This window comes from Canis lupus, chromosome 2 (genome assembly GCF_011100685.1).
Source record: "Canis lupus familiaris isolate Mischka breed German Shepherd chromosome 2, alternate assembly UU_Cfam_GSD_1.0, whole genome shotgun sequence".
NCBI classification, from domain to species: Eukaryota; Metazoa; Chordata; class Mammalia; order Carnivora; family Canidae; genus Canis; species Canis lupus.
The window spans coordinates 70,925,647-70,939,465 of NC_049223.1; the positions used below are offsets into that span (position 1 = coordinate 70,925,647).

At 37.1% G+C, this 13,819-nt stretch overlaps 1 protein-coding gene and 1 pseudogene across 1 annotated transcript in view; both read right to left on the minus strand.

Annotated features, from left to right (window-relative positions):
- EPB41 (erythrocyte membrane protein band 4.1) overlaps nt 1-13,819 on the minus strand; it is a 108,616-nt gene that overhangs the window by 55,679 nt on the left and 39,118 nt on the right. Inside the window, 4 exon segments of the mRNA NM_001003362.1 lie at nt 2,505-2,677; nt 5,925-6,022; nt 9,813-9,965; nt 13,085-13,172. Coding sequence (NP_001003362.1) covers nt 2,505-2,677; nt 5,925-6,022; nt 9,813-9,965; nt 13,085-13,172 — 512 coding nt within the window.
- Nucleotides 6,157-7,798, minus strand: LOC119870374 (annotated as a pseudogene).

The window sequence follows — 13,819 nt, forward strand, 5'->3', positions numbered from 1 at the left end:
ATGTAACTAAGGGACTGAATTTTAATTCAATTTAAATTTTAAAAGCCATATGTGGTGGGTAGCTCCCATATTGGGCAGCACAGATCTAGATCCTAGTGAATGAGCAGAAAGGAGTAAAAAAAAAAAAAAAGTAAAAAAAAATAATAATAATAATAAGTGAGGTCAGAGAAGTAGGAGGGGCCAGATTGTGTAAGGCCTTGCAGGCCATCTAAAGAATCTAGATCCTATTGTGGTTGCAGTGGGAAGCTGTTAGAGGGATTGATATTATCTGATTTCCATTTTTATTTATTTATTTTTTAAAGATTTATTTATTTATTCATGAGAGACACAGAGAGGCCAAGACATAGGCAGAGGGAGAAGCAGACTCCCCACAGGGAGCCTGATGTGGCGCTCGATCCTGGATCCTGGGATCACGCCCTGTGTCAAAGACAGTGGCTGGGTCACCCAGGTGTCCCTGATTTCCATTTTTAAAAGACCACTCTGACTATTGGGTCAAAGGGGGAGTAAAGCAGAAGCATGGTGAAGGCTGTTGCTGGATCTGGGTGAATGGTGATGACAGCTGGGACTTGAGTATTGGCAATGAAGACAGAGAAAAGTGGTCAGAGATACACTTGGAGGTAGGCTAGACAAAATTACTGATTAATTTAAGCATTAGAAATGGTAAGGGAAAAAAAATCAAGGTTTAATCCTAGGCTTGATGGGAAAGTCAGAGAAAAGCACAGCTGGGGACGTGGAAAATCAAAACTTGTTTCGGACAAGGTAAATTTTAGATATGATCACTTGATCCTCATGTCTACCACTATTATGTAACATCATCAGGCATCTCCTTCCTTATCCAGTAAGGTGTCTTACTTTCAGTTTACCTTGGGTTTGGGTAGCTTTTTTTTTTTTTTTATTGTTTTTACTGCCAATCTTCAGTGAGAACCTGAGGTTGGAAAGTTTAAGTGACTTGTTCAATCTCACAGAGAATAAACTGCAAAGCTAGACCTATTTTTGTCTGATACCATATCCCATGGCATTTTCCACTAAATAGAAATTCTTCATTATTTAGATATTATACCTGATGTATCCTTTCTTTCTAATAGCAAAAATAACCAAAGATTCAAGTGTTAATGAGCTTTGGTATCCTGAACAAATTAGAAAGCTTTACCTACCTATAGAGAGATCTGTATTGCTTTCAGAAATCACATCCTGACTCTCAATTTTTTTTAGTTTTGTTTCCAAATGTCTTCTTTTCTCTGTGTGCTGTCTTCTCAGTATGAAAATTAGAAACAAGTGTATGGAAATTGTTTTTCCCTCCTTTTCCTAGATCCTTCTCGATTCATCTTAAGAGAGAGACTTTTCCCTGTTAGGCCCCCCTCTTTTTTTTTTTTTTAAAGATTTTATTTATTTATGAGAGAGGGAGACAGAGACAGAGACATAACCAGGCTCCACACAGAGAGCCTGATGTGGGACTTGATCCCGAGTCTCCAGGATTACAACCTGGGCCGAAGGCAGCACTAAAACGCTGAGGCACCTGGGTTGCCCCCACCTCTTTATATATATATGCCTCTAAGCTAGAGATGGCATATTAGGGAAACTTACAGGGATTGTTTTATAGAGCTGGGCCCTGGTGAGACCCTAATAAATATAATCAACACTACTCTATTTGTTTACTGCCTTCTGAAATTTTATGTATTAGCCATTTTTTTTACGTGGCATAAAGAAATGAATATGGCTTATTACTTCGTTTCAGGAATACTCTCAAATCCTTGAGACTAGGAAAAATTCTGAAAGATCTTCTGTTGGTATACAGAAGATGTTGGTATATGATTGTGTATACAATCATAAAACTTATCTATTTATTCCCTATTTTATTTAAACAAAATTTAGAGACTCCAATAATACTATTGCTTTTTCTGTCTCTAATTGCCACAGGTCAAATGATCTAAACTTTTTTTTTAAAGATTTTATTCATTTATTCACGAGAGACAGAGAGAGAGAGGCAGAGACACAGGCAGAGGGAGAAGCAGGCTCCATGCAGGGAGCCTGTCGTGGGACTCAATTCCAGGTTCCAGGTCTCCAGGATCCCGCGCTGGGCTGAAGGCAGTGCTAAACCGCTAAGCCACCCAGGCTGCCCTGATCTAAACTTTTTAAATGAATGCTCTAGAGAGTCAGACCCCTTCTCCTCTTTCCTACTTGAAAAAAACAACTATTTAAATCAAGAGTAATTTTTCATTCAGTATACAACATAAGGTTTTCATGCTATGTCAGAGATTTTGAATTCAAATTCTAACAGTGTTCACCCACTACTACCTAGCAGCAGAACCTTATCTAGTTACTACTCTCTCTGAAATTCAGTTCTACTTTTCATAAGATGATTCTACTGAAACAGACAATTAGTAAGACCCATTTCATTTACCACTGAGATTCTTTAATTTGGCTCCCATGTAGACAACTGAACTTCTTTTATCTCTCCCTAATGAGTTCAGAATCACAAGAAATCATTAATATTCAATACAAACCTCCATCAAGGCTCCGGGATGCCCGTTTGCTTGCTGTACGCTCGAAGTGTGGGGCAGGCCTGTCAATCAGAGCACTAGCTTGCCTGGTCTGAGCCTGAGTCCGGCCACTGTATCGAAATTTGGATCCCAGTGCAAGAAATTTGCTTTTAGGAAGGGTATCTGTTGATGTCAGTCTAGGGAGGAGAAAACATAATTATATATATTATTTTACTCTATTGAGAGTGTGAGATTAAAGACAAAAATCATGAATTAGTCTCATAGTTTCCTTATAGTTACTAAGACAACATTCCAATTAAGCAATCATTATTTTAATTCTACGTCATTTCCCAAAACAACATGTATAATATAATTGTGATCTATATTAATAATATCATCATATATCCCTATAGATAGGGCCTTATGGTCATCAAAATGCTTTTATAGCACTGTAATATATTCATTACATCCATGTAATATGTTCATCATTTCATAGATATAAGAAACTGAGCTTCCAAAAATAAGATACCGCTTTAAGATCACATAGCTGGTAAGAGGTTGGGCAATAACAGGATCCAAGCCCAGAGCACTTCTTCTACTCTATTAAGATAATAATTTTGTCCAAAGCACTCCAAACTTAACTAGTACCTGTTAACCTATTTAATAGGTCATTTGGTGTATTTACCGCAGTTAGGAACCCCATCTTCTTTTTGGGCTATACTCTATAATCTCTTCCTCCAAGGCATTTATTGCACTAACCTGAAACAATCTATGTGCTGGTCTCCATTACAAGGCTATGGGCTCTCTACGGGTAAAGGATAAAGACTATGATTTATTTACCTCTGTTTTCACTTCTGGCATAGTGACTAGCATGAATTTACCACTCAATAAATGTTTGCTGAATAAATACATAAACTGCTACATCAAATACTTTCAAAAAGAGAGCACTTTTCCCCTTTGGGATAGTTTATTTTAATTCAGCAAATATTTACTTTCTTTTGAGTGATGAAGCGCCACATGTTAATGTATTCTCTTATTTTGATAAAACATTTAAACAAACTGTCCTACAATAAATACCTTGGCTGTGGTTGAAATCTATACCACAGATATTAAACATTCAAAAAACTCTATCTCATCCATACCCTTTTACTTTTTTTAAGTCATCTCTACACCCAACATAGGGCTCACACTCACAACTCTGAGACCCAGAGTCACACATTCTACCAACTGAGCCAGCCAGGCATCCCCCCCTTTTACTTTTTTTAAAGATTTATTTATTTATTTATTTGAGAGAGAAAGTGCATAAGCAAGCCTGAGTAGGGGAGAGGGGTAGAGGAAGAAAATCTTGAGAAGACCCCCTGCTGAGAATGGAGCCCACCATATGGCTCATTCCCAAAACCTATGAGATCATGACCTGAGCCAAAATCAAGAGTTGGACACTCAACCAACTGAGCCCCCCAGGTGCTCCACCCCTTTTTTAAAACTCTATTTTCTTGGTTTGATTTTATTATTTTTCTTAAAAATTTTATTTATTTGAGAGAGAGAATGCATGAGAGCACAAGTGGAGAGGGAGAAGTAGGCTGCACATCGAGCAGGAAGCCCAATGCAGGGCTCGATTTCATGACCCTCTGATCATGACCTGAGTGAAACCAAGAGTCGGACACTTAACCAACTGAGCCACCCAGGTAACCCCTCTTGGTTTGATTTTAAAGAAGAGGACAATAAATAAGAAATATCTCAATGCCAATAATTAAGATTCCTTAATTGGTTATGAAGTGTATCTTCATGTTTATCCTGAAATGAAAATTAAAATGTTCTTTTCCCTGACTTGTCTTCATGTCTACTCTGCTATACTGCTAAGTATGATATGAAAATACAAACAGAAGTAAAGGGCATCAGGGGCACCTGGAGAGCTCAGTTGGTTAAGCATCTGCCTTCAGCTCGGGCCATGATCCCAGGGTCTTGAGACCGAGTCCCACATCAGGCTCCCTGTTATGCAAGGAGCCTGCTTCTCTCTCTCCCTCTGCCTGCTGCTCCCCCTGCTTGTTCTCTCTATCTCTCTTTCTCTGTCAAATAAATAAATAAAATCTTTAAAAAAAGAATTAAAGGATATCATAGTTATCTCTCTTGAGAGCTATTCATAAAGAGCCAAGTTTGGGGCATCTGTGTGACTCAGTGGTTGAGCATCTGCCTTTGGCTCAGGTTGTGATCCCAAGATCCTGGGATTGAGTCCTGCCTATGTCTCTGCCTCTCTTTTTGTGTCTCTCATGAATAAATAAATAAAAATCTTAAAAAAAAAAAAAGGCCAAGTTTTATTACAATGACATGACATAAGATCTGGGATTTGCTTCAAAATACTCTGGGAAGGGGGCAGCCGAGTGGCTCAGCGGTTTAACGCCGCCTTCAGCCTGATCCCGAAGACCCGGGATCGAGTCTGACATCGGGCTCCCTGCACAGAGCCTGCTTCTCCCTCTGCCTGTGTCTCTGCCTCTCTCTCTGTCTGTCTCTCTCATGAATAAATAAATAAAATCTTTAAAAAACAATACTCTGGGAGGGAGTAAGAAGGAATGGGTAAGGATATAGATGAAACAAGATTGGCCTTTGGGTGATAATATTGATGCTGGGTGACAGATACAAGAGTAGGTACAAGGATAGTTCATTATACCACTTTTTTTTACTATTACCATGGATGCATTTTACAATAATAAAATTTTCTTCCGAAGACAAGCTGACAGCAACTAGCTTGCTCTCCTCTCAGTTCAGGTGATTATTTGTCTAAAGTCTGTCTTCTCTGCTAGATTGATTGCTCTCTCAGAACAAGGACTAGAACTATCTTGTGGTATACTCTCGGTGCCTACTAGAGTGCCTACACAAAGGGTAAGCACAAAGAAAACATTTGGTAAATGAATACAAGGGGTTAACAATGTGGTCTTTCAAAAAGCAGAGCAGATGAAACTTTCTCTTATCTTCTGATTATCTGATACAACTGGGCTTCAAAGAGGGTTCTAGGTGCCTCTTTTCTGGAGTTGATTAGAGCCAAGATTATGGATCAACTTCCTACCTGTCATGTTCTAATAGTCCCACAGAAAGTAGTTAAGCACTGCTTAAAGAAATTCCATGTGGAGGTAAATCAGGGTTAAAAATTAGTCACAGACCAATTTTAGTTCCAGTTAGGATGATTACAGAGCCCCTAGTAAACACAGATTTCTTTTCCTCCCTTCTATTTTCCTTTACCACACACAGAAAGGTGCTCTGGGAATGCTGAAGCATATTTTTCAACCCAAGGGAGGAGAACTGGATTTATTTTGTCTTGCTTAAGATGATCTCACCTGAGCTAAATAAAAGAATCCCAGCCATACAAAGAAGGGAATTTCAATAGCAGGTTTAAAATAGAAACATGCATAAATAATTTATCCTTGAAAAATACTTAAGCGAGAACAATACCTAAAAAACGTGTGATGCTCTACACAAACTTTCCATAATTTCTTAGCTGCTCGGTAACTGGGAAGTTTGAATCCAATGGTACTCTCATATTGTTCTTGCTATAAAAACAGGAATGAACATGAAACATGATTAGTTGACAGAAGTGATGCAGTACCAGAGGAATATGATGTTACAGAAGAGTACATTGTGAATAAAAAAAGAATGTTACTAGTTTAAGAAATTGAAATTTTTCTTTTTCTTTTTTTTAATATAAAACTATTTATTGACCACTGTTTACTAGTATTTACAATAAAGTAAACAATATACAGTTGGGTAACATTCTGACTACAAAGTTATTGTTTTTCCTGGTTTCTGCTGAACCAGTAACTCAAATACTGAGGACTGAGCCTACATGTTAGGAATGAGTTGGGGTGAAGAAAAAACATGCAGGTCAAGAATTTGGATTATAGAAGTCTGTCCACCCATTTATTCCAGCAGGTGCTAAATTGCCAACATTTCTAACCATCTGGTTATGATTAGGTTTCCATGAACAAAGTCTTAGACACTCCATGAATCATGTCAATGTCCTTTGGATGAGTTTGTTGGTGGTGATAAAATTTTCTTTTCAGGGATCTTGCAAATAAACTTGCATTTATATGACTGGAACTATGGATATGGATTCTAATATGGCTGCTTTTAAATTGTTCAATTTAAACTGTTTACATTACAATTAAATTGTCCAATTAATTACAAAATTTGAAAGGTTAAGGCTTCAGGAAAAATTTCAATGTAACTTTAAGTGATTTATTCTTACGTTGCTGAAAATGATAGCATCCCAGAAACATGGGCTTATCCATGGTTATAAAATGCTGTTTTTGTTTTGGTGAATGTTTCAAAATAACAAAAAGAAAACCACTTATGTATGTATTTTTTAAGTATATACACAAAAAAGTGCTAAATAAACAAACAAAAAAAACCCAAAATGATCCCTAGGCATATAGGAGATAAACACAAATTCTAACTGAGTAACAACTATGAAGATTTCCCCCAACATTTAAAAAAGGTGTTCTCTAATGCAGGGGGATAATATACCACGGTCTCAAATATTCTTTTCTGATAAAGGAAACAACTACAGAAAGCTTTTATTTGTTCAAAGTAACCAGTGCTATAGATGCAAAAAACCCCAACAACTCCCCCAATACCACTTCAAAACAAACATATCAAACTTGATTTTCATTAGAATGTTATTTTCTCACACTAATACATCAAAAAACAAAGACCCAGATTTTATGTGTATGTGTACACACACACACACACACACACACACACACACACAAAAGCAACACAAACAATTATTGAGCTTCATCTTCTGGACAAGAGTGCCAAGTTAGTCTCTCTTCATAAAATGCAATTACAATTTGAGGACACTTCATATTTGCCTCTTTTGCCAGCACCAAGTCTGCCTCATCTGAATCTTTCCATTTCATGAGAAACATTAGTTCTCCACTGCTGTCTGTGGCACCAATTAATTCGTTCAGGATCAAGACCTCTGGCAAAGCCTCTTGGTTTAGCAGCAGCATCTCTTTTCTTCTTTGATTTACTATCATCAGATTAGCTGTCAGATAAAGATTTTCTTTTTTGTACCATCTTTTTCTTTACCAGCTTTTTGAGAATTAACAAATGCTTCAATTAACTCTGGACAATCTAGATTTTCTTCAGGTTCCCAAGTATTGTCAGCATTTGTAAATCCCTTCCACTTGAGAAATACTCCACCTTCCCATTCACTATATGGCAATCCAGTACTTTTTCACCACAAATTCTTCAGGCTCCGCCTCTTCTACTTTTTTACACTTTTCATTCTGTTTCTTTCCCATTTTTTGCAATGTAGTTTTATTGGAGGCCTTTTTTTTTTTTTTTTTTTTTTTGCAGACTTGAAGAGCTATTATTCACTGCCTCCAAGCTGCTCTGGGTCCCGGGTCTGTGGCATCTCCAAGAAATCGAAATTTTTCAATTGAAATTGAAAATTTTCACTTGAAATTTACTTACCAAAAGAAATCTACTCACTTGAGGTGACTTTTCCACAGCAGAAAAGCCAGGGAATGCATCTTATATTATTTATGCATCTTATTTTTTCAGAACTCACTCCCTCTACAGATACACCATACATACACACACACACACTGTACATTTTTCTGAGACATACTTAAGTGACCTTTTGACTGTCCAGACATCACTCTTCCTTAGTCACTGTGTACATCTGGGATATGTGACTACTATATAATCAGGGAATGGGACAGCATGATTCCTCCAATTAATCATTATTATGCAATTGTTTTAAGTAAGAGGAGCTAATAAAGACTTTGGCTCAAACCAGATTCCTAAATCATTCAGTGTTTTTTTTTTTTTCCTTTGATTGACCACTAATTTATCTGGAGACCTCTTTGACTGAAGCAAATCATAACCTGCCAAGGATTTGAGAAACACTATACTGCTAGTCTTTTGCCTCTTTGTTTCTACCTTAAGCATACTTTATAAGGTAGAAAGAAACTGACATTTAATATTTAGTGCCTATTATTGTCAGTAATGCTATGATTAGATGGTACCATATTTTTACACATGAAGAAACTAAGATCAGAGAAGTTATCTGTTCACTTTCATAGCTATCAAGTTGCAGACTTTCATGGTTTCTACTATATTACACTACTGCTATATCATCCTCTATAGACGTTAACACTCCACTTCTGAAAGTCCAGTCATTGTTCCTAATCGCTTTCTTAAATAACATATTTATTTGCATGTCTGTGTGTAAATGTCCTGCCTTTCCACATTAAAATCTAAGATTGGTTAACGGATGAACTCTTTTATTCACTATTATAGTCCTACCCTAGAATAGTCCCTAGTACAAAGAAAGCCCTCAATCAATAAATATTTGGTGAATGAATGCCTCTCAGATTTGAAACTTTTGAGGGAAGACACTGATTCCTTTTTACTAAGCACAGGTAAATAATGATGGTATTAAGTAAATGCTTCATTGAGTTTATCCAAAATTTTTAAGGCTGCACATTCAATAATTTCCAAGCTAAAATAATGAGCCATTTTCCACCAGCAGATGGTGATACAGACACAAAAAAAGCCACATTACATTAGTGCATTACTTTCTTGTTTAGAGCTTTATAGCTGTCATCTCATTTGATCTTCAAATCAACTGTGACAGAGAAGGTATTATCCCACTCAAATGATAAGGAAGCTGAGCCCTATATTTGTCCTGGGTATTTTGTTTACTAGTGACTGAGGCAGAGTAGGAGCTAGAACTTTTTAAATTCCTACTTAAATAATTTTCTATTGTGCCATAGCTCTTTAATGTAAAAGTTAAGTTTGGTCAGCATTAGTATATCCCAAATCTTAAATACCAATTAATAACTGAGTTGTCTGGTATGAAGTTGAATAGTTATCTCTATTAAAAATCTAGAACTTGACCTAGAATACATTCTTAGTAACTACTAGAAGCTCCACATACAAATAAATCTTAATTGCACGAGGTAAGGTGTCAGTGGTACAAAACATGAGTATCTTAACCCCATGATTTTAAAATCTCTTGCTACTTTATTTATAAATATTTATAAATATTTTTCCATCAAGACTTTACCTACAGTAAACAAGGAACAAGTTTTATTAATCCAAGATTCACTTTTGGCCATGGTATATTTGCTTATGTAACGAGAAATGTCCAGCAGATTAGTGGTAAGGAAAATAAGAAGCATTATGGGGCTGATTAATTTAGAAAACATAATTACCAGCTCCTGAATAGCTAGAGAGATGTCTTAGATGACATAAGAAAAATAAGAATGAAGAGATGTTTTCAACATGGTCCATATTTGATTCAGGAGGAAAGAAGCATGAATTCTGTACCTCTCCAGGACGGATCTTGATGAAAAAGCTGCTACGTTTGTAAGAAATCTTCAGAACTTTGGGCCAAGGGAAGCGGTTGATTCTCAGCTTATCTTTATAAACCAGAAGGCCACTAGAGCAGACACCTAGGATGATATCCACTCCCTCCAAGTCCTGAAAAAGTATAGTATTAGCAGTTCAATTTCAGCAAAGTGCTCAACACACTGTTGAATATTATTTGATAATCTGAAGATATCAATAACCAAAAACCCTTACAAGAGTATACATTAAAAAGCAAAGCTTAATCTAACAATCATAATCCATGGAACTTTGAGTCCATGTAAAAATGTTACTATATCACTGTGAAGTGAACATCTGCTCTTCTCTTGTCCAAGAAACATGGACATGCACACGTCTTACCACTGAAGGAACTCCTAGAAGTAATGTAGCCATCACCGCCATCCCTCAAAACCACCATGAAATGTCACAACTTTTTTTATGATAATGTGGTCATTCATTCAAAAATCATAGTTAAAGGAGTTGACTGTATTCCTCTATAAAGTCAGTATGAGAGAATCTCAGACTCTTAATTATTGATGTTAAGTATATTAAATTATAAAAACCCAAAGTCAAGAAGGAACAGCAAGATAAAGTCACATTTCCGTGCCTCTTTAGTAATTTTAAAAAATTAAATGTACAATAATAATCATGTGTTTTCAAATAGGAAAATAAATTTCAACTGAGTAAATCTCTACTGATGACTATTTAAATAGGTAATCAAAACCCAGAGTTAAATGTTTCTTGACTACTCCTTTTCCCAAATTGAGTATAGAGAAACACATTAGTGCCTATATGTGTTATGTACAATCACAAGTGAGAAGTAAAAATAATAAACTCTAACTCAATGACTCTATAACTGAGAATTTCCCAGAAGATCCGTCTTAAAGCCTGTGGGTACAACTATATCTCTCTCCTAATTATATGTTTTGGAGAAACAATTTGCTTTACAACATTTGGGAAAGGAACATGCTGCCTGACTTCCTCATTACTCCTGATAATTACCTCATCGACATCAGCCTACAGCACGAATTGAGAAGCGAAACTAAGCAATTTCAGTTCTGATCTTTCTACCATCTACTTTAGAGATTCACAGAAGCACCCAGGCCAAAACAATCCAGAGCAACATTTTAAGGAAAACCACTAACATAAAATAAACTTTTATTAGATTTAATAGAATCTAAAGAAGGAAGAATCTTCAGGTATCAGCTATTCAGGGCGAGAGAAATATAAAAGGTCCTGTTAGTTCAATCACACATCAGATGTTTGAATGTCCTTCTTTCTAAATTCCTACCAATTATTCTACCTACCCTAGAATAGAAGGTAGTGAGCATTCCTTTCTTTTTTTTTAAGATTTTATTTATTTATTCATGAGAGACACACACATAGAGAGAGAGAGAGAGAGAGGCAGAGACACAGGCAGAGGGAGAAGCAGGCTCCGTGCAGGGAGCCCGACGTGGGACTTGATCCCGGGACTCCAGGATCACGCTGCTGAGCCACCCAGGATCCCCTGTAGTGAGCATTCTGTCACTGGAGCTATTCCAGGATAGGTTAGAATAACTGCTTTGTAGAAATTTAGAAAAAAGGACAAACATCTGGTGTGTGATTGGACTAACAGGACCTTTCATGTTTTAGGCACTAAATAATTACTATGGTAGCTGGGGGCCCATTTCCATCTTAGAAAAGCTCTGTTAGGTAATTTGTCAAATTATGTTGAATAGTATTTCCCTGTAATTTCCATTTTACTAGCTCTAGCTTTGTATCTGGAGCCATAGTAAAATCTCTACTTCACATAGCAATCCATCAATACACAAAGATAGGTATTATGTCTTCCCTAAACCTTCTCTTCTATGAGCTAAGTATACATTTCTTTGCTTTCCCACTAGACATGGTTTTGAGTCCCCTCATCATGCACCCTAGTTAAGTTTCTCTAAATGAACCTCACATCATTCCTTGAGCCCATTCCCTCACAAACTCCTCACACTCCCTTGGCCACCCCCTGGCCATTTCAGTAACTGAAGATGAGAGAAGTCAAGCAACTTCCTTTAAGTTTATCCTCTTAGGTTGTATTAGGCAGAACTAGGATTAAAGCTCAAGTTTAAAAAAAAAAAAAAAAAAAAGCTCAAGTTTCCAATGCCCTAACCCAGCAGTTTCCAAATGAACCACTGTGGTTCATCCCATGTGCATTAGAATCACCTGGAGAGCTGGTAAAATCAGATTTCTTGGCTCCACCTGCAGCATTTCTGATTAAGTCTGGGATGGGGGGGATCCCTGGGTGGCGCAGCGGTTTGGCGCCTGCCTTTGGCCCAGGGCGCGATCCTGGAGACCCGGGATCGAATCCCACGTCAGGCTCCCGGTGCATGGAGCCTGCTTCTCCCTCTGCCTGTGTCTCTGCCTCTCTCTCTCTCTCTGTGACTATCCTAAATAAATAAATAAAAAATATTAAAAAAAAAAAAAAAAAAAAGGTCTGGGATGGGACCTGAAATGTGCATTTCTAACAAGTTCTGGATGATGCTAAATGCTGGAAGACCACACTTTGAAAACCACTACCTCAGGCCAATGGTTCTCAGATTCAGGTGTAAAAGAGTAATCTAAGATGTTCATTCAACTTGGGAGTTCTAGAATTTGTCCGAAGCAATTCAGTAAATCTGGGAGGACCCTGAGAATCTGCATACTTACTAAATAAGTAAGGTGACTTTGATGTAGGTGATGTTGGTTGTGAAACATGCCTTGCTGCCACTCTATATTTTCAAATGCATCTGCATTTTAGGAAAATATCACTTCTGCTCTCACTGCTATATCTTTGATCCTTATAGGGGCCTTGATGTGAAACTTCATTCTGATAGTGGAATCACAAAGGGGCAATTCAAATTATACACTTAAGGGGCACGGGGTGGCTCAGTCAGTTAAGCATCTGCCTTCAGCTCAGGTCATGATCCTATGGTGCTGGGATCAAGCCCCACGCAGGGCTTTCTGCTCAGTGGGGAGCCTGCTTCTTCCTCTCCCTCTGTGTCTCCCCCTGCTAGCTCTCTCTCTCTCTCTCTCTCTCTCTCTCTTTCATTCTCGCTCTTGCTCTCAAATAAATAAAATCTTAAAAAAAGATTAAACAAAATTCTAACAAGAACCATCTCTTTTGAATGTTTTTATAATACTCCAGATAAAAGTTGGCAACAAGTATTATATGACCCAGGTCTGATACATGTATATTAATAAAGGCCAAATATATCATTCATTACCTTTGCTTTATGAAGGTCAACACCATACATAGACAACTTTTTGGCATTCTCAAGAAATTCCAGGTCAGCTTGAGCTGGAGTCATGGACCTTTGGTAGAATAAAAATTGAAAATTCAGCATCACAGTACCAACGTTTACAATAATAACATTTATATATTAGCTGCACTTTACATACACAAATATAAATATATATATTTATATATACACACAAACACACACACCAATACCTATACGGATATATTTCATAGTGCTGAAAATAAAATATTAGGGAAAAGGATTTTTACCACTACCTGTGTCTAAATCATTGAAATATGCCTCAGTAAAAAGAGATCTTGGAGAAAAACAAAGTCACCAAAAAACTATTAAAAGAAAAGTTTTAAAAAGTATCCTGCTAAACAATTCCTTAAAAGCTGCCTCACCATCATCATTTCTACTACCCCTCCCTCTCCTCAGCTTTTTTCTCTAACACACACAAACTCCTCCCACTAATTTTTCTTGCCAAGGAGGTGACCAAATTAAATCCTCTGAGGGCATGGTACAATTTACAATATCCTCTTAGCTGCCTTTTTCTTTCCATACTCCTGAATTATTATGGAAATTAAACAGGAGGGCAGCTGAAGTTACTTAACTGGCGACTCTTAATAGGGGCAGGCTTGATGAAAAGAAATTTTCTGGTAACAGATGGTGTCCTGCCCACTAATCTAAACAAAATAAATTGGTTAATAGAAGCATGTA